Source organism: Arvicola amphibius, chromosome 11 (assembly GCF_903992535.2).
Source record: "Arvicola amphibius chromosome 11, mArvAmp1.2, whole genome shotgun sequence".
Classification (NCBI taxonomy): domain Eukaryota; kingdom Metazoa; phylum Chordata; class Mammalia; order Rodentia; family Cricetidae; genus Arvicola; species Arvicola amphibius.
Genome location: NC_052057.2, coordinates 98,410,464 through 98,437,215, shown reverse-complemented (window position 1 = coordinate 98,437,215; position 26,752 = coordinate 98,410,464). Strand labels below are relative to the sequence as shown.

Genomic DNA, 26,752 nt, shown 5'->3' with positions numbered 1-26,752 from the left:
TGACACTCAGGGTAAATGTCCCCCTCAATCAAGGTAACAATAGAGACCTGCTGCGTGACTTGCTCCCCTCTCCCCCGACTCCTGGAGCCTTGCCAGTCACGCTGCCTTCATTTCACACCAGATCCTGTTCTCCTGAGCATCATTGGGAACATGTAATAAGCAACCACACCCAGGATGCGTGAACAATCGGCTCGTGGGAGCCAGCGGATGGCTGATGTTATTCATTCTGTCAACTGCACAGGTATTTGGTGCAGCCTGTCACCAAGAGACTGTGATGTTTTCTCTCTCTATTTAGAGAAATGGTAATTCAGCAGAGATAGAGAGAATGTAACTTGCTTTTACGTTGTATTTTTATTTATTCTTAGTGTGTGTGTGTGCATGTGCATGCATGCACGTGCACACATGCATGCATGTGGAGATCAGAGGACTACTTTGTGGGTCCGAGGGACTGAACTCAGTTTGTTCCGTGAGTACCTTTACTCAATGAGCCATCTTGCTGACCCTGCCTTTACTTTCCTATGAACCACACATTTCCAACTTTGCCTTGGGAGCCACGTGGCATCTCCTGGGCTATGATTTTTGGTAATGGTGTTGGCTGAGAGCTTTGGGATTGTGAACAAAAACCAGTGTGACCTAGAGAAGGGTCTTCAGGAGAGGAGCAGACCCAGGATGAGCCCATGCACCCTTAAATTTCATTTCCGTTAGCCAACATGCTGTTTTGAGCTCTGGGTTCAGCCTATGCTGTGCCAGGCTGAGGAAGGAGAGGCATTTGCCCTTGGTCCTGAAGACAGGCAGCTCACAGACTAGGGGAAGTCATGCCTAAACACAGAACAAGATGTTCTCCCCCCGAAAGTCAGGAGTTTGATCCCATGAACCTGGAGTCAGGGGTGTCTGTAGGGTTTTCCCTGACAAACCCTGCAAAATGTGGGGAGAAAGGACAAATAAGCAGGCAGAAGGCAGGTGTGGACTCACCAAGGTCATTGTTGTTCATCATGGCGTTGGATGCCCGCAGCCGGGGCCCCTGCTGGGTAAAGTGGTAGCCAAATTTCAGAAGCGTTGTGTTTTTCTCCAACATGTTCACAATCTCCATTTCCACTTTGTTACCCAAGGGCTGGCTCTTTGGTTTTTAAAAAAAAGAACAAAATACCAATAATTACACATGTGCTTTACCTAATCTACCTCTCCACATGGAAGCCCTGAGTGTTGAGTGGAGAGGTTACCTGTACTCTAAGAGGGAAGCCATGCAGAGAAACTGGGATGGAAATAAAGTTGGCATTATACTGCATGGCTAAAGATCAAGAGCTTCCCCCAAGGATCAGGAAAAAGCCACCATGTCTGCTTTTAGCAGCACTGTTCTAGAGGACCTGATCAAGATAATTTAGCAAGAAAAGGAAGACATCTAAACTAGAAAGGAGGGTGCATATTAAGATGTTATAATATTGGCACACACACACAAGCACACACACACACACAAGCACATACACACAGGTACACACGCAGTAGTGCTAACCAGTTCATCAAGCTTACAGAAAATAAGAGCAGTAAACAGAAGCCATCTGCATCTCTACACTGTAGAAATAAGCACCCCAAACAGTCCTTAAATAGCAATGTCAAAAAGAACAACATATGTAAGAAGACACTTGATGGCATTGAATGCGGTCAGAGAAAACCCATGAAGGCAAAACAAACAGCTCATGTTCACGGGCCACAAATCTGTTGCTGCTGGTGAGGTGATGCCACCAAACTGACCTGTGACATCAATGGGACCCTTATCCAAATTTCGGCTCTCCTTCTTTTGTCTCTTCCCCCCAGTAACGGACAAAGCAGTCTGGAAATCCAACATCAACAACGCAAGTGACCTTGGAACAGTGAAAGCAATGCTAGAGGAGTCAAACTCTGACTTCAAACGACTCCAAAGCCATGGCAACTAACTGTGGTACTGATGTGAGACAGAGGAGGTCCAGAGAGGAGCCGCACATCCATCCACGCCGCCTTACAAAGGGCACCAAGAAAATTTGGTGGGGGCTGGAGAGATGGCTCAGAGGTTAAGAGCATTGCCTGCTCTTCCAAAGGTCCTGAGTTCAATTCCCAGCAACCACATGGTGGCTCACAACCATCTGTAATGGGGTCTGGTGCCCTCTTCTGGCCAGCAGGCGTACACACAGATAGAATATTGTATACATAATAAATAAATATTTTTAAAAAAGGAAAATTTGGTGAAACGATGTGTTGACACAAGCAAAAGGATGAATCTAGATCCTTTCGGGACATAAATATTGATTCCAAAGAGCTTAAAGGGGGCTGAGGAGATGGCTCAGTGGATACAAGTGCTTGCTGTGCAGGCCCAAGGGTCTGAGTGCAGATCCCCAGCCTCTGTGTAGATAGTCAGGCAGGCCATGTGTGTCTGTCACTCCAGCACTGGGTGGTAGGTGGAGACAGCAGGATCACTGGGGCTGGCCGGACACCATTCCAGCCAAGAATCCCTCGTGATCTCCAGGTTCAATAAGAGACCCTGTCTCAAGGGAATAAAGCAGAGTGGTGGAGGAAGACATCCAAAGGCCTCCCCTGGCCTTTGGATCAAAGGCCTAACTGTGAGAACTAACACTATGTTAGTGATGCAAATGTTTATGACCCTAGCAATGGTTCTTTCGGTGTGACACCTATAGCACAAACAACACAAGGTGAAAATAAACAAACTGGATTCCACAAACATGCAAGTCATTTATGCTTATGGAATAGAGAAGATCCTGAAAGTTCAGAGCAATAGAGAGACAGCTGATGTTGACTTCTGGGTTCACAGGTACATGCATGGGCAGGTGCACCTTTCATATACACATCTCACGCACACACACACACACACACACACACACACACACACACACAGGCAGGGAGTGAAGAAGACAGCATGGAGTGGGAAAAGCTGTAACTCATATATCTGATAAGGGTTAGTATCCAGATTATATAAAGAAGATGCAAATAAATCAATTAGAGGTGGGCAAAGTATTTGAACAGAAATTCCTTAAAGAAGATGTTCGAGGACTTGGGAGAGATGGCTCAGGGGTTAAGAACATGGGCTGTTCTTCCAGAGGACCTGGACTCAGTCAATTCCCAGCACCCACACAGTGACTCACAACTATCTGAGACTCCAGTCCTAGGGGATCCAATACTTTGTGGCCTCCCTGGGTACACACTGGTGTACAGGCATGCACCCAGGCAAAACACTCATAATGTAAAATTTTAATAAAGAAGATGTATGAATGGCCAATAGGCACAGGGAACATGCTCACCCTTGTCAGTGACTAACCAAAATGCCACCCAAACCATAGGCAATACTGCCTGAACACTGGGCTGTGGACCCTGGGAAAGATGGTGGCAGCAAGGATATGGAGAGAGTAGGACCCACTGAAGAGATGAGGGAATGGTCCAGCTGCTGTGGAGAAGCTTGGCAATCCCTTCAAAGGTAGACGTGGCGTTCTTATGTGACCCAGCAATTCCACCCATGCACAGTAACTCTTCCAGTATTATTCATAGCAGTCAAACCCACAAACACCCTGAATGCCCACCTACACAGGGTTCCCAGTGTCTCTCCACTAAGCTCTGTGGAACTGAACACACTGGTATATAATACCACCCACGGGGCTAGAGGCTACCACAGCCCCACGAGCAAAGGCACAAGCTAGAAGTGTGGTCAAGGCCCTTGCTGGCGGCCTCCTCTATGCTGAGTTCTGGGCTAGCTGACCACAACAGGCAGGACATTGGTGAACTGCATCCTCCCTTGTGGCAAGGCTCCCGAGGATGCTAAGGAGAGGGTTCAGCACAGTTCTGAGGCATGGATAGCAAAACCTGGTGGGGTAGCATGCATCTGAGGACCCTAGACAGAGCTGTTAACTCCCTGGCTACCTCGTGGAGCAGGAAATGTGGCTTCTTCTTTAGGGAACTTGCTGAGAAACCCTTACTGGACAGGAGTGGGCTAGATCAAAACTATGGGTCTGACCTTGTGGAAAGGAGGGGCCAGGTCTATGAGAGCTGTCTGTCCACTGTATACGGTCCCAAACCATAGGCAATGCTGCCTGAACACTCTCCCCTGCATTCCTACAGCAAACGCCCCCCTCACCTCTCTTTCTCTCTCTCTACCTGCCTACATTTGGGGAAGCAGAAAATAGCCTCTCTATCTTGAGAATAAACAATCATGTAGAGATGAAAGCCAGACTTCAGACCTTTAGTTTATTAATGCCAGAGCCGAGACACGGCCTTGACCTCATCGATGGCTGGAAGGGCTGTAGAAGTCCCAGATTCTCAGGTTGATATCCAGACTCCCAGGGATATGTGCAGACATGTCTGGGTGTATGAGGGGGCAAAGACTCTTTCAGCTAATCATGACTGATCTCCTAGAGTGAGAATTTTGAATCACACTTATTCTATTTTCTTTCTCTTCCTTTTCTCTCCTCCCTCCCTCCCCCTTCCCTCCCTCTCTCCCTTCCTTTGTTCTTCTGTGGTGTTGTGGACCAAGCCCAGGGTTTGTATATTCTAAGCATGCATTCTACCCCTGAGCCACAGCCCCAGCCTCAAACCATTATTTTTAAACTATGGAGTAAAATAGAAAGTGAGCATATTGAGTTGTTGGGCAGAACTGGGAGAGCAGCTGTAGTCTGCACAGGCCCTGGGTTTGATCCCCAGTACTGAAAAAGAAAAGGCACATATATCTCTGGGTAAAATGTCCAAGGACCATCTTGCTTGCTTCCTTCTCTGACTCCAGGGAAGTCTTCCCAGAGGAGGGAAGAAGAGCTGCTGGGAATCAGAGCAACCACTCAGGCCTGACTTATTTTTACGGCAGCACTAAGTAGCAGCAATCACAGTGTGCCAAGCAAAATCACAAGGACACCACAAGAGGGACACACCCACTACCTCTTACCATCAACCTGTGGGACACACAGAACTTTCATGTCACAGGCCAGGAAAATGGAGTGCACAGGAATGAAGAGTTTGCTCACAAGTCCCAGAACTGACCAGTGGCAGAAGGAGCTGAACACAGGTATCTGCTCCGGAGTCTCTAGCTGTAACCTTGGGCCTTGGAGGAAGCTCAAAGACAGACACGGGACAGATAGAAAAGCCACAGGTGGTCAGGAGGGAAGAACTGTGGTCCTCTCGATGGGAGTCCGTACAGCAAAGGGACCATCCAGTGAGGAAGAGACCTCTGTCCCCTGAGGCAAGTGAATAGAAGCAGCGGGAAGGCTGGGACTCCATGGCCTCTTAAACCTCACAGGGCTGCAGGCTGTGACCCTATGAATAGCTTGCTTAGGTGGCATAAAAAGATCAGGAGAGTGACCTCAGACCTTGACAGTGGGTGAAAGGCAGTAAGAAGCCCCGAGGGACAGACCAGGGACTGGGTTGCCAGGACCGCGCTGGCAGAGTTTGGGCGGTGAAGTACTCTGGCTTCCTTTCAGATTCAATAAATCACTTGTGGATAAATATAATATTTTTAACATTCAAATGATTGGATGGAGAGAAGTGAACAGTCTTCCTTCATACCATCCCTCTCTTCCCATCATTCCCCTGTCCATAGACTCTCCCCCTCCCCCACCACAGCCAGTGGCTATGTTGGGGATAAGATACAGGGCAGAAATAGACAGGGTTGGGTTGTTTTGTTGCTCTTTCCCCCTTAAATAGATTCATCTCATATTTACTTTCTGCAACTTCCTGTTCCATTCACTATTTTGTAGAGGTCTTCCCAAGCTAGCACAAGAGAAATACTGCCTTGTTTTTTAACTGCTTCTTGGGATGCCCTTGAGATGCTGCAGTGTGGATGGCTGTTGATGGCTGTGCCCACACCTCGTGCCACAAATGGCAATGCAGTGGATTCTGCAGGGGAAGAAGGGCTGTTCCACAGTCAGCAATAGGGGCACATTTTGAATTGAGGTGGGTAGGGAGGTAGAGAAGGAATCTGGGAGGAGTTAGGTGTGAATATGATCACAATATATTCTCTGAAATCATCAAAGAATTATTAAAAATAGATCTGAAAAATTCTTTGGTATAGCTCCCTAAAAATTTCTTTGGTGTAGCTCCCTCAAAAGGTAGAGAGCCTCGTCCACCTCCTTCCTGTGTGTGTGTGTGCTCTGCCTATCGGTTCACTTCTAAAAGAAAATGTCAGGGTAGACTTTGCTCAGGTTTCAAGGTTGGTCATCAAAGACAGCTGGAACTTTCTTCTTTGCCTTGAATTACATGTTCTGGCAGAAGTTAGCCAGCTCAGCGGCCCTGGATTCTTGTCACTCAGAAACTGAGCAAATCTGCTGAGTATTGGCTTATCCCAGAACTCTGCAGCTAAGCCTTGGGGTCATTTGTTACATAACTATAGATAACAGATATACTCCCAGACAGCGTTAAATTAGAGAAAAACCAGACACAAACAAATTAACTTGGAAAAACAACACGAATGCATAATCCACTTCCTGTGGCTCCTGTTCAAAATGTCAAGCAGCCTCCCTGGCACACAGGGGAGGGGAAAGGGGGATTGTAATCAATATGCCCAGATGGCGGATACATCCTCATTTGGAGGGGTCGTGTTTCCAGGTCTTATCTGTTCCAAGGGACTCAGAAGGACTGGGGAGGGACTGCTGGACACAAAACTGTTGGGAGGCAAGAGGAGGATCAAGAAAGCAGAGCAGGGCTGGGGGGTGATACAGCTGGGGATGGGGATCTCCAAGCACGCTGTGGTTAGAGCCTACTTCGTGGGCCAGATAGGGCGTATCCTCTCCAACGTGTAGCAAGGATGCTGACAGTCTAACCCAGCTCTGTCTTGGACAATGGTCTTGACTAAATCAAGTCCCCTCCTTCTCAGTTTCCCCACTGCAAAGAAAGCTGGTCAGCCACTCTCAGAGCTTTTCAGGCCGGCTCAGGGCCCCTGAGGCAGCTCCCCACCCTTGTCGGATTTAGGGCAGTTTTGGGCAGAAGCAGAACATTGCCTGGAGATAACGGGAAGCACTTAGTAAACAAACTGCCTCAGAATCCATGTCACCCTGTGTAGAATGCCCCAAGTCCCTTTCTTTGGCCGTAAAAGGAGACAGAAGGAGAGTCTCTCAACACAGGTTACAATTCCAAGGACTGAGGCAAACGCTCTGGCCTTCGAGGACCTCGGTGACGAATCAAGGAGGAGGAATAAATCAATGCCACTTGTCACTTCCTCCTGGCCCCTCCCTTTTACCCAGGTCACCACGAGAAGACAACTGTGTCCAGGCCCCTGGGACACATTGCAACGCACGCATGGCCTTTCCCTGAGCTTGGGCCAGGGAAGCCTCCAACCTGAAACCTTCATCCACAATCTTCATCCACTCAGCCCCTCCCCACCAGGCCCCATTACAGCCTGAGGCCCCCACTTAGGCAGGAGTGCCACCCCAGGGCCAGAAGTCTTGGTTGTAGGTTCTGCTGGCCTCTTATCCTTAGCTTTCTCTTCACTCCAGCCAGGAGCCACCCCGTCAGATCAGAACCTACAGGGTTACCCACAAGGCCCTTTGCCTCTTCATCTCCACAGGCTTCTTCTGGGCCCCCAGAGTCCTGCCTAGATGGCTCAGAGCTCTCCCCAGCCTTTTTTCTATTTTCTTTTCTCCTGGGTACCCTGACTTCTGTTTCTCTTTGATACTCTCTGCCGCCTTCTCCCTGACACCCGCCCTGACCTGCTCCTGACTATGGCTGATACCTCCACTGGGCCTCACCCACTTCCACCCCATCTGTGGCTTACAAGAGCACCTGACGCAAAGGTCATTTCTGCACCTGTCTCCCCTCCTACCCAGTGTGGCTTCCTAGAAGACTCAATTGGAGCCTTGCTTTAGCAGAGACCAGCATGGCCAAGGGGATGAGGAAGAGAAAGGCCAGGCTAAGCTCACGAAACCAGTCATTTTAAGAACCCCAACAGACACCGTGTGTGGGCTTTAGAGTCATATATACCCGAGCCAGGATCTTCCTCGGTCACTAACTCCGTGACCTGAGGCAGGTGACACAGTCCATGTGGCAGTCAGAATCACTTACATGGTGAGCACAGAGTGGGACCAGGGACACAAAGCAGCCAGCATGCGTCCTGTGGGCACTCACCCTCTGGGTAGTGTGTGAGATCACAACCTGCATAGTGACTCTCAAAGTCACCAATGGTGTTGGTCTCCAGATCTGTAGCCCCTTAGGACAGTGGCTAATTATCCTCATTTACAAGAGGGGAAGCTGAGGCCAGGCAGTGAATGTTCTTACACTGGGGTGTCTGGCCAGGGTGAAGGCAATGGTTAGCACAAAGTCTCTAATGCCCCAGGGCACAGGTGGAACACAGCTAAACAGGGAAGGTGAACGGCTTGACATAAGCCACCACTTGACTGAGGGTCTACCCTGGGGTCAAGTTTCAGCTGATGCTCTGACTCCTTCTTGACCAGGACAGATGTCACAAGAATAGCCAGACTGGCAGGGAGGGTGCTATTGCAGGCTGTGATCCATCTGCTCTGCCTTTCCCACCCTCAGGGGATCAGGGTCAGCAATGGTCAAAGGACAAGGCAGAGACAGTCAAGGTCAATGTAGCATCAAGGTTACCAGCGTATGAAAGATGCCCAGCCCAGTACAGCAGCAAGTTCAGTCAGGAAGACGGCTGACTGATGTAGCCTCTTTCTATACATTAGAAAGTGCTCTCTCTACAGCACACAGCTTGCAGAGTTTTTCTCTGCCCCCTCTCATTCTGCAGTGACCAGTGTAACCATCTGGGACACGTTTGCTTACCAGGTACCCATGAGACCCAGGTACCGGGCTGGGCACTGAGATAAGGAGAAGACTCCTACACAGAACCATCTTCTGAGAAGCTCATGGGCATACTGAAGGGCAGGGGAGCCACTGGGGAAGCACCTAGCTCTGAGGAGCTCATGTGGATGCCGAAGGGCCGGGGAACCACAACACCTAGCTCTCTCTGGGCAGCAAGGCTTGGAGGAGTTGTGGAGGCTAAGCAGGGAAGGCAGGGGTATAATGACCCTCAAAAACCAAATGGGAGAGAGGAAAGGAAGGAGGAAGAGAGGGAAGGAACGAAGGAGGGAAGGAGGGACTTATATGTAGTGTCTGCACTTCCCACCAGCTACACTCCTGTTAGCCCAGGTGATTCAAGGCCGACCTCCCAAGTGTATCACTGAGGTGCAGCCAGGCAGAGAACGCAATAGCCCTTTATGCTGGCCCAGGATGCTTTAGCACACTCCATACAGCACAAAGTCACCCAAAGCAAGAGGAGGGTTTTCTAGGCAGGGAATGGGCAGGCGGGGCATAGGATGTTCCAGAAGTCTATAGCATGGGAGCAGAGACAGGACTGGGAGCAAGCTGGGAAGTTTCTAAAAGCCATGTCTAGGATGAGGCCTCTGGAAGCTGGTGATGCTTAGTTCTGACTGTGACAGACTCACAAACTCATTATAATTAATCTGCTCATTTTTATTCTAGGCTCTTTCTGTCTGCCACATCTTACAAGAAGAAAGTAACTTGTGGTCTTGCTTGGGCACAATAAGTATTTCACAGTATCACCCCACCCCACCCCCAGTCTTCTCCCCCAAACAAACATACACAGCCATTCAGCCGCATTTGCTAGTGCAGAGAAAATTTCAGTCTTCTCCGTCTATAAAGAAGATAGTAACTTAGTCAAGGAAGCAAAGCACAGTCATGGATAGAGAATGGGCTTTGGGGTTGGGGAGCTGTGGGTTCAAATCTTGCCTCTTGGGTGCTGAGTGTGACCCTGAGGAAGTCACCCCTCTCTTAGCCTCTTTCAGCAGAGGCTGACCACACCCGCATCCTACAGCGAGCGATGAAGATCAGAGACGGTGGGCACACGGCGGCACTGAGCCTCCCACCCCCACAGCAACCTGCAACTGTCTAACAGCCAAGCTATTGCCGCGTGCAGTTCCGGTTATTAACTTTCTCTTAGACAACCAAGACCAAAAGAGTTGCCTGCAAAGAACTGACTGGACCATGGAAGCCAGAGAAGCAGGAGCTCTGTGGGATAAAGACAGAGGAGGTGCCATGTGGAGGAGACTCTAAAGTCACCTCAAGTGCAGGGACAGAGGGTAATGAGGGTGTCCCTGGTGAAGAGCCCCGTGGCTTGTGGGATCTGTGCCCTCAACAAAACGACTGAGGTGACACACAGGGCTTAGAAGTATGTTCCTTTGCTCTGGGTCTAAGTAAGGACATTCTCAAAGCCAAGGGACAAGGCTGGAGCTGATGCGTGGGTTCCACCACTCATGGGCACATGATGAAGTTGACAGCACTGGAAAGAAGGTAGTGCAGCAGGGTGGGGGGGTTGGGACAGCAACATCTGGAGGTGGCTCGCAGTGGGCTCTAGAACATCTGTCACCAGTGTCCTCTGCTCCACCAGCAGTACGCGGGCAGGTGAAGGCCCGGCCCGACTCACCTGGTTATCGATCTTCAGTTCCACCAGAGAGGTGTTGTGTGGGAGAGCTTCCACCAGGCGCAGGATCCCAGCTCCGGAAATGAAGTTGGATTCCACGTTCAGTGTCTTCAACACCTTGTTCACCTTCAGCATGTCGGCAAGTGCCTTTGGGAGAAAAGCAGGACCCGTGAGTTACCCTGGGCAAGGATGGGGCAGATCCAGGCGGTCCCTGGAGCTGCCTTTCTAAGCATGCCTCTGTGTCTGCTCTCCCGCAACCTGCCATGGTCCCAAACACCCCTTCAGGAGATGGCTCATCAGTACTCAGAGACCTCTGGACCTGTTTCTCTTTCCCTGCACAGCCTTGGCCCTCTGGGTTTGCTGCACACGCTCAGTGCCTTCCCACCCCTTAGCCTTTCTCTGCTTCATTTGTTTCACTTGGCTAAAGTCTTGTTCATCCTTCAAAGCCTTTCTCAATGCCTCTGGCTCCAAGAGCTTTGCTGACATCCCAGCTACCCAGGGCCTGCTCCCTGTGACCTCAGAACTTATCCACATCTCCTTCACTCACGTCTCCAATTGTTATTATTTTGTGTGTGCACGTGCACGTGTACGTGTCTGTGTGCATATGTATCTGTTTGTGCGTGTTCATGTATGTGCAGGCATGTGTATGTGTTCATACTCATATGCGTGCATGCTCACATATGTGCGGGTATGTGTATGTGCATGCGGAGGTCAGAAGACAACTCCGATGTCATCTTCATAAATACCATCTTCCTTTCAGAGGGCATCTTTCTCATTGCCTTGGAGCTCACCAGTTAGTCTACATTTGGTGGGGGCAGGGAGCCTCAGAGGTTTCCTGTGTCCACCTTTCTAGCGCTATGATTACAAGTGAGCCACCATTCCCAGCTTTCAATATGGTGCCCAGGTTCTCATTGCTTGTAGGGCGAGCGCTTTACTGACTGAACTGTCTCCCTAGGGTCTCACACCCCTCCTTGTTTATCGTTGGTGTGTTTCCACCACTAGACAATCTACCCTTCATAGGCTGAAAATGTAACTTAATATCTGTTTTTGGTTTTGTTCTTTTGTTTTTTTGTTTGTTTTTTTAAAACGTGGTTTCTTTGTAGCTTTGGGGCCTGTCCTACAACTCACCTTGTAGTGCAGGCTGGCCTCGAACCCACAGAGATCTGCCTGTCTCTGCCTCCCAAGTGCTGGGATTAAATGCATGTGCCGCCACCGCCCATCTTAACCACACAGTGTCCAGCACACAGTAGGCATCAAACAATGACCACCAGGGCCCCCCCGTGAGTCTCCGTATCCCCCGTGGATGCTTGGCTTGTCTCCTCTATGGCCCTGTTGAAATGTCACCATGGTCTTTCTCTGCGCCCCAGAGAGTACAGGGCTGGCTTGCAGAGTACGGCTCAGATGGCCCTCTGCACGTTTGAGAGGGTTCTAGCCAGGGGGTGTAGATGACAATCGGAGCCTCTGAAGGAAATGAGGTAATTAGCAGCTGGGGGAAACTATGCGTCATGGGGAAAGAAGATACCAGCAGCCGACAGACCTGCGACACTGTGATCTGTGTGCCAGGGAGTCAGAAGCGATGCCAGGAAAGGCTGCCCTGTTGTGCTCCCCCAGCTTGCTGAACCCTGCCAGAGACCCAGCTCCCAGAGAGCCTTCATGCTGTCCACTTTCCTCCTTTGGCTCCCGCAGTCCAGCATGCCAAGAGGTGGTGTGTCAGCTTCTCTGTGACCAATCTGTTCCCGACCTGTGTAGGGTGGTCTCCCTGAGCCTCACCAGCAACACTCCCTCCCGGGAAATGCCTGGCCTGACCTAACCACCAGCCAGTTTAACAACCAGTGGGCAGGTGTGCCAGGCCATGAGCTGTGCATGCCGCTAACTGGGACCAGGCCCTGGAACCCTGTTGAGCTATGTGTCAGATCCTGGGTGATGGGTCACAAAAGAGGAACAGAGGGTAGGAGAGAGAAGCCAGGCAGGCAGTGGGACCTGCAGGGCTCTGGCACCTGGTCTAGCAGCAGACCAGAAGCATTTCAGCACTTGGTGATAGGTATGCAGGTATAAAGGGCTGCCACCAGCTGTCGGCCTGGCACGGAGTCCATGCCCTTAAACCATCCATGGCACGGAGCTGAGTGCCAGCATGGCTGTGCCTTGCTTCTGATCCATGAACAAGTAGTACACACGGTTTCTCCAGCAAAGTCACTACAAACAGACTTGGGAACCATCGAGGTCAGTCAGGGGTCATTGATCTAGAAGTTCCCACACTGGCAGCCTGGGAACTGCCTCTGCCCCTCACTGGGAGCTCATTCAGTTCTTTCAAAAGCACCTGCAGGAATCAGTCTCACCTAATTTAGAACTGGAAGAGGGCTGATTCCTACTACTCCGTGACCTACTCTCCTTGGGAAGCTAATTCCTACCTCTGCACTGTGCTGGACCATTTGGCTGTCTTCAAGCCCCAACTATGGCTACGACCATGGATGTGGGATATGAGACTGGTTACAGGCAGATTTTCAGAGCCTAACTCAGCACTATGCACAGACTGTCAAGAAATTTGTATGGAGCCGGGCGGTGGTGGCGCACGCCTTTAATCCCAGCACTCGGGAGGCAGAGGCAGACGGATCTCTGTGAGTTCGAGGCCAGCCTGGTCTACAAGAGCTAGTTCCGGGACAGGCTCCAAAGCCACAGAGAAACTCTGTCTGGAAAAAAACCAAAAAAAAAAAAAAAAAAAAAGAAAGAAATTTGTATGGAATATTTTTTAAAAAGAATTAACAGTTACTTTGTAAGTACAACTTACTTTGAGTAAACATTTTTTTTCATTTGTTTGTTTTTTGAGACAGAGCCTCATGGAACCCAGGCTAGTCTCAGACTTCTGATCCTCCTGCCTCCACCTCCCGAATGCTGCTATTACAGGTGTGCACATCACTGTACCCAGGAAGGAGTTTTGAGCGTGAAGTGTTGAGTTTGAAAAAGACCAACTGTAGGTGTCAATGTGATGCTGTTTGATCCCAGGTCTGCTTTTCTCTTTTTGTGTGACTTTGGACAAAGCCACTTGCCTATCCTCCCTGGATACCCACCCTTCTGAGAGCAGGGTGGTTGCAAGGATTAGCTGGGATGAGAATAGGGCATTGTGCGAGGGCTGTCCCATATACATCCCTTCCTGGCTCCTAGCTGAGTCCCCTCGCCATGCCACAATAGGATTCTTCATCAGTGGGACCAGGCCTGAGTGCCCAGTGACTACACAGCAGAGTGGAGAGGTCAGAACATACAAACGCCACAGGGTCATTGCTGCGGGTCCCCACGATGCTGAACTTCTTCACATGGGTGTTCTCTTTCAGGGCTTCTGCATAGGCCTTGAGGGTGGGTATGGGGATATTCTGCAGAGAAAAGGCAGGAGAGTGAACAGCAGCCCTACATGGGCCATGGGGACAGGTGGCTTGCAGAGGTGAGGGGACAGTAGCTCTCTCCCAAATGCAGCCTAGCTCCTAGCAAGTCTCTCAATGGGCCATGGGACAGAGCGCTGAGATGCTGAGGATTCCCCAGTACACAGACAGATGAAATCACCCCTGAAAGTTTCAGATAGGAACCACAACTTTCTTCCATGCATGGGGAGGCTTAAGAAAAGGTAGCATTCAGTGTCTGAAGTTGAGAGGAATATTTACAAAAGACTGGGGACTGGGAGAAGGGCAGGGCTGGACCCTGGCTTCCACCCAGGGACCGGCAGCATGTCTGACTGGCTGTGTGACATTGGGGGACTCTCTTCCCCTCTTTGGGTCTGTTCTGAAAGACGGAATGCTCTCTGAGACATCTGTCCCAAAGGGTCTGGTCTCAGCATTGCCTCATGTCTGGGTCCTGGTGACAGTTTTTCATGCCAATGTGCAGGCCAGCCCCACACTATTACACAAGAACCTCAGAGGGACACCTGAGTATTAGCATATGTTTTTTAAGCTCAACAGATGAGAACTGGTCTATGTCCAATTGCCTCCCGGTGTAGAAGGGAAACTGAGACCTGGAGGTATTCAAGCCCTTGGCTGAGGCCTCCCAACGAAGTCCCATCACTTGGGCCTGTCACCGCCCAGAACATACAAGTCTGGATTGTGTTAGTGACTCTCACATGGCAGACAAAGGAGACATCAAGAGAGAGCTGGCTATGCTTTCCCAGAGCTCTCATTTCAAAGTGTCACCTAAGCCCCCGTGGGAGAAGAACAAGGAGCCAGGTGGAGGAGCAAACTGGGGTGCAGGTTTCCAATCTGATTGTGCTTGGGACTGGCAGCCGCTGAGAAGAAAGCAGAGAAGAAAGGAGAGCAGGAGGAAGGGGCTGGCTTCCATTCCCCACCCCGCACAGCTAATCCTGCGGCCTCAGCACAGAGCAGGTGGGCAGGCAGCTGGGCCTGCTTCCACATTCCTCCTGTACCCTGCACCGGTAGCCACAGTGCTATGGCACACAGTTTGGGCATTTCTTGGGGGCATGTACCAACATCTCCTTTCCTGGCTGTAAAATGAAATTGAGTATGAGCATGATTCAGAGGGACCAGGATGTCTTAGGGGCAGTGCCTGCCTGGGGTTTGTGACCCTGTGAGTCTTGTAGGCATGGGGCTTTGCCAGCCTTGAAGTCCCGTGCTGCAATGTGGTTCTGACTCACAATTTTAACACAGAGAATCTCTGTGTTTTTGCACAACATGGCAGGCATCCAGATCAAAGTTGGATTGGCCTCTAGTGGACTTTTAAGCCTGTAATTGTCCTCTGAGAGAAACCAGGACTATGGGATTTGCTTGTTGACACTGGCCAACCCTTAAGTGTTCCCATATATCAAGGCTTGTCTCTGTTTCTGATCCAGAAATATCCAGGTCCAGACAGGACCCTGCTGGTCTATATAGCCTAGACTGCTGGCATCTATCTGTATGTCAAGACATAGCCACCCCCCAACTGAAAACCCCTACTCCCAATACACATGAATTGAAATAGCAGGACATTCATTACCCGGATATTGTTGAGATTAACTTCTTCAAGTTCTGGGTCATTGTTCTTTATCCGCTCCAGCGTTTCCTCTACATCTGTTGAGTTTGGTTCTTCATCAGGCACAGGCTTGTACTGCGTCGGTTTAATCACACCTAGAGCGACGGATAAAAAAGGAGCTGGCTCCCAGAAACACAGGGGTCACTTTCTTCCAACATAAGGACTCCTTGAGAGAAAGCGTTGAGTTCAGAGTCTACAGGAAGCAGCATATTACAGAGGGTACCAGGGGCTAGGATAGGTCGGAAGGAGTCAGGGAGGAAGGTCTGGGTATCCCTGGATGCTGCTTTTGAGTCGTTACAACACCTAAACACTCTGACTCTCAAATCCTTGTCTTTTCAGTGGGGGTGGCCTTGCAGCTATGCCTGTTATCACAGTGGGCTTCGAGGAGGGGAAGACGAGGTCTGGGCTGGGAAGAAATGGAGCTCTCTTCCAAAAGAAAGGATACTAATTCTTTTGGCACCTTCATTTCTCTTTGGGCCCAAAATTTCAGCTTGGAATGATGCGGTCAAGTAATGGAGACAATGTGACATGGGCCCAAAGGCCAAAGGGTCTCATGGGACAGAGAACAACAGCGGAAACTGAAGAGAAAAAAGAGCCCCACAGAGTGGTAAGGAACACATTTTTCAAAGACTATTGTGTGGGAAAAATAGATCTCTACTAAAATTGTTAAGTTGGGGGCTTGATCAGTAAAGTCCTCATCTCGCAAACATGAGCGCCTGAGTTCATTCCCAGATTCCATGTTAGAAAAGAAAAAGAAATCTGGGTGCAGCGGCCTGTGCCTATAATTCTGGCACTGGGGAGATGGAGGCAGGGGACCCCAGGAACTGACTGGACAGTCAGCCAGTGTAGCCAAATCTGTGAGCTCTAGGTTCACTGAGAGACTGTCTCAAGGGATAAGGCAGAGAGTAACTGGTACAGCGTTCCCAGTTACACACGCATTTGGGCAAACAGCACAGAGGCATCTCATCCCAGCACACACACACACACAACCCACTCTGGGAGGATTAAGGCACCGAACATAAGAAGCAAATCTCTAAAACCTTTAGAAGAAACGCGGCTTTGAGATGAAGGGGGCTTTGTAAACGAGACATAAAATCCCAGCGGACTCAAAGGAAGCGATGAGGAGATTTGCCTGCATAGAATGCGACAAGCCTGAGTATGGGGAGCACAGGCTTCAAGATGCAGGAGGAGGCGCATCTTCTCTAAGCCAGTCCCAGGGCCCCTCAAGGGCAGGGGTGGCAACCAAGCAGGGCTGTGTACTCACTGTTGAGTCCCTCCTTGTTCACGATGGAGCTGCTGCCCAAGGCCTGGTAGTATTGCTGGTTGCTCATGAGCGTGTGCATGCCCAGGATAGCTGTGGGGACAAAGGGGGGGTCCATGACTCTGCTCTTGCAGACAGAGATGCCCCCCCCCCCGGGGACCCATCTTCCACATGCTGGGAGCATGGTAAGAAACATATACATGAGAATGTAAAACTGTGGGTCATCTTTATCCTCGCTCTCATTCATGTGGCTCTTAGACCGTCGTCCCCGCCCCCCCCTCCCCCAGGCCTCCCTTTGGTTCTGGTTCCCAGGTCTCCTTGAAGACCTACAGGCACAGTCCACACAACATGGCCCAACAGAATGAGTCTTTCCAGCAAGGATCTCTTTCAAGGAGTGCACTTCCATCTTCTACTCTGTCCTACGGGCCCGTTTGGCCTCCCTGGGTCTCTCAGGTTGTCCCATCTCCCTTGCTAGAACCTCTGCCCTGGTTGAAGATCTACTATTTCTTGAATGCCATCAACTTACGATTGTCCCATTATACATTTTCAACTTTATGATGGTCCTGAAAGTGATGCGCTTTGGTAGAAACAGGGCTTTGATTTATATTTTGATTTTTTTTTTCTTAGACTACTGACATCTGATAAGGTATTCAGGATTCTAGACCAGATCAGTGAGCCTCGGCTCAGTCAATCCACCACCACCAGGAGAGAAAACCAAGACGGCGCCACCCTCAGCCTGGTGTCTTGTCGTGTTCAGCTGGGTATCCAAGCATTTTGATTTACATTTTCAGTTTTACATGGAGTCATCAGATCACTGCCCCATTGTTAGTGGAGAAGCACCTACATTAATGGACCTGTGGAACAGCTAGCCTGGCTCTCATTTCTCCCTACTTCCTACTTCCCAACATTCAACAGAGAACAGCCAGAAAGTTCTTTCTGGAAATGTCAAGACAATTTCATTACTACATGCTTGGCTATTCTTTCACTCATTCGCTTCTTTGGCAGTTACTCGGTGCCTTCACTGTGTGCCAGCTCTGGGGAACTGAACATGAAAGACGGGGGCTCTGTCCATGTAACTTACAACTTATCGGGAGCAAGCAGAGCTGAGCAAGGGCCTACATTGTTAAAACCCTAAGCAAGGAGGTGTCAAGTGTTGCAAAGGACGATTCAGTGCATCCTGGAGGAGCATAAATAAAGGACTCGGGAAGGGAAGGATGACCAGTTGTTGGCCAAGTCAAAACAAGGGAGAAAGAATGTTCCTGATGGTAGGGATGGTGGGTAGCAAAGGACAGAAGCAGTGGAGTTGGAGGTCGGGAGAGACAGAGAAGAGGAACAGGTTGGGCTGGATAACTGGTAGGTACAACAAGGGTGGTGACAGCCCCTCTACCTGAGTAGCATGTGCCCTGGGCCAGAAAAGGTCTTTGGGTCCATGATGATCCCTTAGCATAAATATGCCCTGTTCAACATTTGAGATCAATTATTCAAGAGTTGTAGGCCTTGTTCCAGGTCTAGAAATTGAACCCAGGACCTTGTGCCATGCTGGATAAGTGCTCTACCACTGAGATGCACTCCCGGCCCTTTTTTTTACTTCTTATTTTGAGGCAGGATCCCACTACATTGCTCAGGCTGGCCTTGGACTCATTCTGTAACCAAGGCTGACTTTAAATGTTGATCCTCCTGTCTCAGCCTCCTAAAGAGCTGACATCACAAGCCTGATCCACCAGATTCCACTAAAAAGTCATCTGCTGTTTATTTAAAATTCAAATTCAGACAGGTGTTGATAATACACACCTTTAATCCCACCACCCAGGAGGCAGAGGCTGGCAGATCTCTGAGTTTGAGGCCAGCCTGGTCTACAGAGTGAGTTCCAGGACAGCCAGGGATGTTACAAGTGAAAAAAAATTAAAATTTAACTGGACAGTCTATATTTTATTTAGCTATCTCACTACTCCAAGACTTGGTAAGATTCTTCCTCCTCCAGGGAGGCTCCTTAGATTCTCCCCTCTCTTTCAGTAGCAGGTGTCCTTGCTACACCACAATGTACTTCATAACAAAGCTGGTTCCAGGACACCTGTGTGCTTTCTCTGCTGGGCTGGGGCTCCCCAGGGTCAGGGAGGAGTATCACTGCTCTCCCTTCTCTTCTAGAATGTAGTAGACACATGGCAAATATCTGATGACCTTTTTTTTAAAAAAATAAATTAAGACATTTCACTAGATATGTTCTCTAGGTAGAGAGAGAGCATGGCAGGTCTTAAGAAGACTCAGAAATAACTTCTGGCTCTGACCGTGTTCTCAGTGCTACCCTGGGCAAGCCACTCCTCTCTCTTGGCTTCAGCCACCTGTGTCCAGTCAGGGGTGATGTAAGACCCTCTGGCTGCACGTGCAGACTATTTGGGGGCTGTAAAACACCAATATCCAGCTCCTTCCTGGACAGAGGGATGTGATCTCTTTGGACGTCTTTTTCTTTTCCCTTTTTATTATGCAATTTAGGTTGACCTTGAACTCTTAATCCTCCTGCCTCAGCCTCTCAGGTGTTGGGATTACAGGAGCATACAGCTATGCTTGGTTCCTTGAGGTGATTTTGGTGCCCCAAATGGGAACTGAGAACCACAGAAGAGATGATCTCAAAGTCCCTTCTGTTTCTCGCCCCTAGGAGTCTTTGCTAAAATTAGCCTTGCCGGCTCATCGGCTCAGCCCTGAGGAGGGCTGGGGAGAGACAGCTGCTGCTTCTCCAGCTCTCGAGGTTTTAATTTAGGCTGTGTCCCCGTGGGCTGAGGGAGCGGAGGCTGAGTCAGCAGCAGGTGATTCACATCACCGTCAAGGAGATTCATCTTCCAGAGAGGTGCTCCAGCCCCCACACAGCGGAGGTCTCAGGTTCGCCAAGGTTGGGATCATATGAAATGCACTGCCTCGGTTCAGAGCACACAGGAGGGGAAGGAGATATGTAAACAAAAAATAAAAATGGAAAACATATGCGGTGCCTAAATCCTCGCATCCTGTGATGGGTCAGAGAGGGGCATGGAGGAGTGTGAGGGACCAAGAGTTAAGAGCCTTGGGTTGTTGCTACTTTTTCGAGTGACCTTGTAGAGGTCATTTCCTCCTTGGTCTCCCTGGGTTTTATAGCTGCAAAGCTGCACATGTGTGAATGCTGAACTCTTACCTTCCCACGGGAGCAGCCAGGCGACCATGCCCCCAGTTTTAGCCTGTTCCGTGTTCTAGGATAAGCATCCCTACACTTAACAGGTTTGCTGCGTGGAGCAGAGAGGCTCCTAGTATATAAGGCAGTACTGTGTCTGCTGGGCCACTAAGAGTTCTAAAGTCTAAAATTGTCCCCTCAACTGGAGACTTCTAGGCCTAACAACATAGGAGAGATGGTATGCGTAGATAGGAGGGCACAGAAGGAAGAAATTAGAGTTCCTGGAGAGAAGGAAAGAAGAGAGGGGAGGAAGGGAGAAGGGAGAGAGTGTGGTTTAATACAAATGGCCACTACCAGCCTGGGGCTACTGAGGCTTTCCCCTGGCTTGTATTGTAGGCATTTGTCACCAGGAGTGAGCCTTACCAAGAAAACCCCTCTCCTGACATCTTGTGTTGCTTCCTTCTTTGTAGACCTCAGCCAGGTTGATTTTAGCATCAGGAGACTTGATTTCTTTTCTTTCTTTCTCTTTTTCCTTTCTTTTTTTTTTAAGTCTAGATCTTCCTCAAAACTCGAAAAGGACTATTTTTGAACTCTGAAAAAGAACACTGAGTTCTGTTTCCTCTCTGCCTTGGCAGAGCTCCTTCCATTTGTAATTCCGCTCAGGATGCAGCGTGATCACGGCACATATCCGCGGCTTCTCCAGCTGCCCAGGCTTAAGAGGTCCTGGTGGAGGGCTGTGAGGTGTGTTCTCACATCCCAGGTGCAGGCACAGAACCTGGCTCTGGACTCGGTGCTGGGGAACTGTTCCTAGAAAAGTCACATCCCCCGACAGTCTTGGAACGAGAGGAGGATGGATGCGTAAAGACATTGAAGCCACCAATGACCAAGAGACAGTCTAGCAAAGGCTGGCCAGTTCCCCTTGGGGAGTGGGTGCTCCCTCCAAAGGTTGGGCCTTCCCACCCCACTCCTTTCCTCATTCCTGCCTTACTGCAAGGGTTTCTAAGGGCCAGTTAGGACCAAATCCCGAGCGAGTGTAGGAGGCAGTGATAATCTCAAGTGCTTGCTGCTGACTCCCTTTAGTTTAGTGGCCTCTAAGCTAAAGTCATAGGCCAGAGGCCAAGACCTTTGCATCGCCAGAGTCCCATGAGCTCCACTTAGCACCCTGTGGGGACTTGTTGAAGACTGAAACCTACATACTTTTGGCCTGTCCTCCCATGCACTTCTTGGCTCCAAGGGCAAAGATTGTATCTCATCCAGCCTAGCAAAGATAGGTGTTCCACAATGTCTATCAACTCAGTGAGGAAGCTCATGGATTGTCAGTGACGCGCCTTCCTTCTGCCACCCCTGGGTCAGTGTGTCTCTCCCTCTCTGTGGTCTCCCACAAGCTCCTGACCGTTACTGACAGATACTGAGGCTGCTACATAAAGAAGCACGTCCCTGGCTGGGATGGGAGCTTTCACTGTGCCCGAGTGCCCCATCCTGGAACGTCCTCTTTCCTACCCCACTTTCTCTAGATCACCCCTAGCTGTCTGACTTTCGGCTCAGCTTCCATGTCTTCCTTTCTTTCCCCTGACCCCACCCTTTAATCCAAGTGCCCCTCTTGTGTTCCCTGACTTATCACCCCCAGTGTGACACACTTGCTGATCATGTCTCATTTGCCTGGGTAATGCCAGCTCCACGAGGGCGGACAGAGCTGTTTCCTTCGGATATTTTCTCACCAGAACCAAGTCCACAGCCTGGTACACGGTGGGTAGGAAAGCTCCGGGTAACTGGTGCCATGTGGGAGAGACCTAGTGGAGACACCCTGTGATGACAGCATGTAGACCAGAGGCAGCTGCAGACCCGCTCACGTCTCTCTAGGCTTTCCTTCCTTCAACAAGCCACCCATACTGGGGAGTCCAACTAGTCCCTCCTGGGCTAAACTGTCCCATTCTGATGGGTGGGCCTGCCATGCCAACACCTCTTGCTTCTAGCTGCCCGGCTCTTCTTTTTACCCACAGCCACAAAGCCTGGCATCCTCTTTGCTCCTTGTTTCTGACCCAGCACTAGGAACAGCTGGTGTCTTGGGGTAAAACGGGGACAATAATAGAATTTACTTCACAGGGTTTGTCACGGTCAATAAATACAGTGCTGCATGGAGAACTACTCACACAGCACCTGGAACATGTTTATCACCCAGCAGACGGCCCGTGCCTCCTTCCCCATAGGCATGCCACCTTGTCATGGCTAAAGTCAAATGGTGACAGCCACTCAGGGACAGTCAGCTAACACTGCGATGCACACACAGTCTCCTGCTCCTTTCTGGACATCACGGGGCTGGGGATCTTAGGCAGATCACCACAGTGTACTGACAACAACAAGGAAAACGTTTCCAAGAGCAGGCCCAGACGCCCAACTCGGAGGCCTGCTCTGTTGAGGCTCAGGCAGCCGCAGGAGCCCGCTCTGACAGCAGCCATTTAATAAGCCCTGTGTGCCCTCATGAGGGCCATGATGTCATGCAGGGGTTCAGATGAGCAGGCCCCAGATAAAAACAGCTCCTGGGGAGGAAACAGAGGCAGGCAGGGCAAGGTATCCACTCTCCCTGTTGCACAGATTAACCAGGAGTCAAGGGACTTGCGGGGGGAGGAGGAGGGGCTAAAATATACGGGCATGCTGAAGGATCTGGCATGGCTCCATTGGCATCTTACATAACCCGCTGAGCCCCTGGCTCCTGAGCTGCATGGCTGGGCTCCCGTTGGGGCCATTTGGCCTCTCTGCGCTGCTTAGACTGGACACCATTCTCTGGGCCCTGTCACTCTTGTCCTTCACCACCTGAGGTGGTGCTGAGGAAAGGGGCTGTCTGGAAAAAGAGGCTACCTGCCTGCTCTGTCCAGTCTCTCCGCAGGCCCCTGCAGTCTGGCTTTCACTGCCACCACCTGCGGTCAGCACTGCTACACAGTGTAAACCACTGACCACAGCCCTTCTAGCTAAGAGGAAGGCCATCTGCAGACCCCTCCTCTTGCCTTAACGCCACCAAGAGCCACAAAGAGCATCCCGGGAGGCTGGGGGACTGAATGAAGCAGAGGCAGATGCAGCCTGTCCGGCCTTGGCCTTGGCTCCACTATCTCTGGCAGCCTGGAACCCCATTCTGCCTTCTTGGTTCTCTGACTCTCAGTCTGTCTGTCTTCACTCAGTCCTTCGGTGGTCACTCACCTGTGACTGGCTGCTGGACCCTGGGCTAGGCCTGTGCCACCTTCACCTGCCTTGTGCGCTTCCTAAAGCCCGAGCACATCCAAAGGAAACCTCCTGCAGAATGCTAGGCCATCACGCACAGCGGTTTCCACCTGGATGGCCCACGGATAACTCAGATGCCCCAGGCCCCAAACTGAACTCAGTATCTCCCGTTTGTTAAGGACACTGAACCCACTTGATCTCTGGGCCCAGCTTGCCCTTCTCCCTGCACCACGCTCACGGCCAGCTCATCCCCATTATCCCGTTCCTCTCCTACGCCACTGGTCTGCAGTATTTCTCCCACACCTCCCATTCGCTGGGCCAGGGCACAGTGTAGGCGAGGCAGGTGGGGTGCCGGTGCAGACTGCAGTGAAGCCCAGAGAGACGGGGGACTGGGTGCACAGAGCAGGGACTCTACAGCAGTAAGGAGAGATGGGGGCAGCAGAGGGTTTGCAATAGCGGACTACCTTCTGGAGTATATTGCTTGTGAAGAGGGTCGGGGAGCATCATGGGGGCGGAGGGGACACTTAAGAGGTAAGAGGGTAACACTCTCAAAGCACAGTCGTGCTCCAAGCCCTTTATGAGATGCTTGGGCAGAATCTGGTGGGTATGGCTAGGGCAGGGCTTATCCTGGCTCTCCCCGGACAACATTCCTATTTCCCTGGGGAGTGGTCTCAGGGCAGCAATAGGTGGTTCCGTGACAGGGCGTGTTTGAACGGTTTTATTTAGTTTGGATCTTTGGGAACATATTTTTTTAAAATCATATCCTATTCCTAGAAATAGAGAGGGTGCTCAAATGTTCAAATGAAGCAGAGGAGGCTCGCTGCGCGGGAAGCCTTCAGGAAGACAGGCTTGTTCCTTGGGCTTACCTGCAATGTCACACAGTTCTGCATCCGAGGCATTTGCCAAAGCCTCCTCCAACTCTGGCTCCAGCGTCACACTCTCCAGAACGGGATCCATGGGCTTCTGCTTGGGGACCCAGATCTTTCCTGTAAACACACAGGGTGCATGGCTATAGTGGGGTCTGAGATTCCCTTCATGAAAGGTTCTGATATGAGAGAAAAACCTGTAAATGTTCTTCAACAAAGTAGATAAAGTGCACGCAGACTGTTAAAGGTTGAAAGAGAGCCGATTGCATCCTAGCTTCACGGGACCTTCTGTTCTTAGAGTGGCGAGCTGGTAGTGGGCAAAGGAGGAACAAGGCAGGCAGGAGAGAGGCCACTGGTGTGTCCGCCAGTAAAGACTGTTGGAAAAGTCTGTACCAGACAATTCCGGAAGTTACTACAAAAGACATGGAGAGGGCAGAGTGGTGGCTCAGTGGCGGCTACTGCTCTTGAAGAGGACCTCATACTCAGCACCCATCTCCCACAAGTGAAAACTGCCTGTAACGCCTGCTCCAGGGAATCTGGCGCCCTCTTCTGGCTGCTGTGACCCTGCACTCACACTCAGACCTCTGCTCACAAACACAACTCAAAAATAAAGACCTCTTTTTTCTTTTTTTTCTTTTTTGAAGATCATGGAGATCATTAAGAAGGAATATGTCCTAGAAGAGATTTTCTGTGAAAAATCAAGTTTGAAAACCATCACGAGAAATTTCATTTCATTTCTGAGAAACTGCGTGTGGTTTTGCACCTGTCCCTCCAAGCTTGTATCCTGGGAACCCCATCTCCAAATTCATCTGTTAAGAGTGTGTGGAGGCGGAGTTTTGGAGGAGGTAGTCAGGATGAGTTGAAACCATGAGGTTGGGGCCCCTGGGAAGGCATTAGTGACTTGAGAAGGAAGAGAAAATAAACCTGAGCATCCACGCTTGCTGTCGCAAGCTTGCTGTCCTCACCAGTTAGCATGCAAAAGCGAACGCCACCTCCACCGCTCCTCTGCTGCCAGCTTTGGAACCTCTCAGATCTTAGAACTCTGAGAAGTAAATTTCTTTTCTCTATAAATGAACTAGTCTGTGGTATTCAGTTCACGTAGTCTATGATTGGGCATGTGTGTGCTGTTTTGGGGTAGGGCGATCAGAAGGGAGCCAGTGCGACAACTGTCTCTGACCTGGGGCCTCACAGAAGTACGGAAAGAGGCCCCCCCCCCCCCCACGATCAGGAACAACCAAGGACACCCAGCTTTATTGCTGCCATCAACATCGCCTGAGATGTTCTAGTTAGAGTGAATGCCGTGTGTAAGAAAGAGGTGGAACCCAAACAGAAGAAGACATTTCTGTTTACAAATAACATACTCTTATGCAGAGAAAAGTCTAAACTTCTACATTCCAATAAACCACTAACCAGTCAAGCAACCAGACAAAACCCCTACCCAAATGAAACACAAACAGCAGCGGCAGCTGCTGGGACTCATCAATTCAGCAACATTTGGTGCCCAGGAGGAGATCAGAGGGGCTTCTATGGAGCAGCAACAGGAACACGCAGAGGCAACCAGGAAAGCAGTTCATAATAATAACCAAAGAATAAGATACTTGGGAATAAAGTCTAAATCCATGTACACTGAAATCTACGATGCCTTGATAAAAGAAATAGAAAAAATAGAGATAACCGAAAACAATCTGGTTTCATAGATTAGACAACTTTGTAATATGAAGCTAGCAATATTACTCAAAGCAACTTACAGATAAAACGTAACTTATAGCTAAAACGTAATCCCCATCAAAATCCCAGAAGTCTTTTTCACAGAATCAGAAAAGCTAATCTTCAGATTTATGTGGAAAAGCAAAGGCACACAAATAACCAAAACAATCCTCCCAAACAGCAAAATCAGGAGCCTCGTGCTCGCTAATTCCAAAGCACAAAGCTGATGGTGTCCTGGCGTAAGCATGGACACAGCAAACAACACGACAAAACCGAGAGCCCAGAAAAAAGCCACACATATGCATAAATTATTATCAACAGCCGGGCGTTGGTGGCTCACGCCTTTAATCCCCGCACTCGGGAGGCAGAGGCAGGCCTGGTCTACAAGAGCTAGTTCCAGGACAGGCTCTAGAAACTACAGGGAAACCCTGTCTCGAAAAACAAAAAAAAAAAAAAAGAAAGAAAAATTGTTCTCAACAATGTACCATGTCTATTCAGCACAGGCTGGGTCACGAGATATAGTCACGTGCAGAAGGATGACGTCAGACCCTACCTCACAACACAGGCAAAAGTGAAACTCAAATGGATCAGTGACCTGACTATCAGAGTTAGAACCAAGACATTTTTAAAGAAAACAACAGCATGACTAGGATTAGCAATGGCATCTTGTTGTTACTACATGCAACAAAAGAGACCCTCTTGGACGTCATTCAAAATTGAAAGTTTTATGTCTCAGAGGATATGATCAAGGAAGTACAAAGACCAATTCCAGAGTGGGCAAAATGTTCATGAGTCGTACAGCTGACAAAAGCCTAGTATTAGAAACAGAGAGCCAGGGCGGATGAGACGACCCAGCTGGTAAGGAAGAGCCCTGGCCACCAAACCTGACAACCTGAGATCAGCCCACTTGAACTCACACGGTGGAAGGAGAGGACCAGTTCCTGCACGCTGTCTTCTGACCCACACAGGCATGCACCCCGTGGTGTGTATGTACACATACATATGCATGTGCAAGTGTGCATATGACCACACAAATCAATAAATGGAATAAAATCTAAGAATAGAGAAATAAATTTTACAACTCATCAACAAAAAGTCAAATAAATGGCCCAACTTAAAAACGGGCAAATTACATGAGCAGACCATTGCCCCGAAGATGATAG

General features: G+C 49.9%; 1 protein-coding gene across 2 annotated transcripts in view; it reads right to left on the bottom strand.

Annotated features, from left to right (window-relative positions):
- Tmod1 (tropomodulin 1) overlaps nt 1-26,752 on the bottom strand; it is a 76,172-nt gene that overhangs the window by 7,723 nt on the left and 41,697 nt on the right. For both annotated transcript variants that reach the window (XM_038347175.1, XM_038347176.1), the window contains 6 exons: nt 23,883-24,002; nt 16,671-16,760; nt 15,371-15,501; nt 13,660-13,767; nt 10,406-10,549; nt 973-1,117 (listed from right to left, as the gene is read on the bottom strand). In XM_038347175.1, the coding sequence (XP_038203103.1) occupies nt 973-1,117; nt 10,406-10,549; nt 13,660-13,767; nt 15,371-15,501; nt 16,671-16,760; nt 23,883-24,002 (738 nt within the window). The remainder of the gene's footprint in view (nt 1-972; nt 1,118-10,405; nt 10,550-13,659; nt 13,768-15,370; nt 15,502-16,670; nt 16,761-23,882; nt 24,003-26,752) is intronic.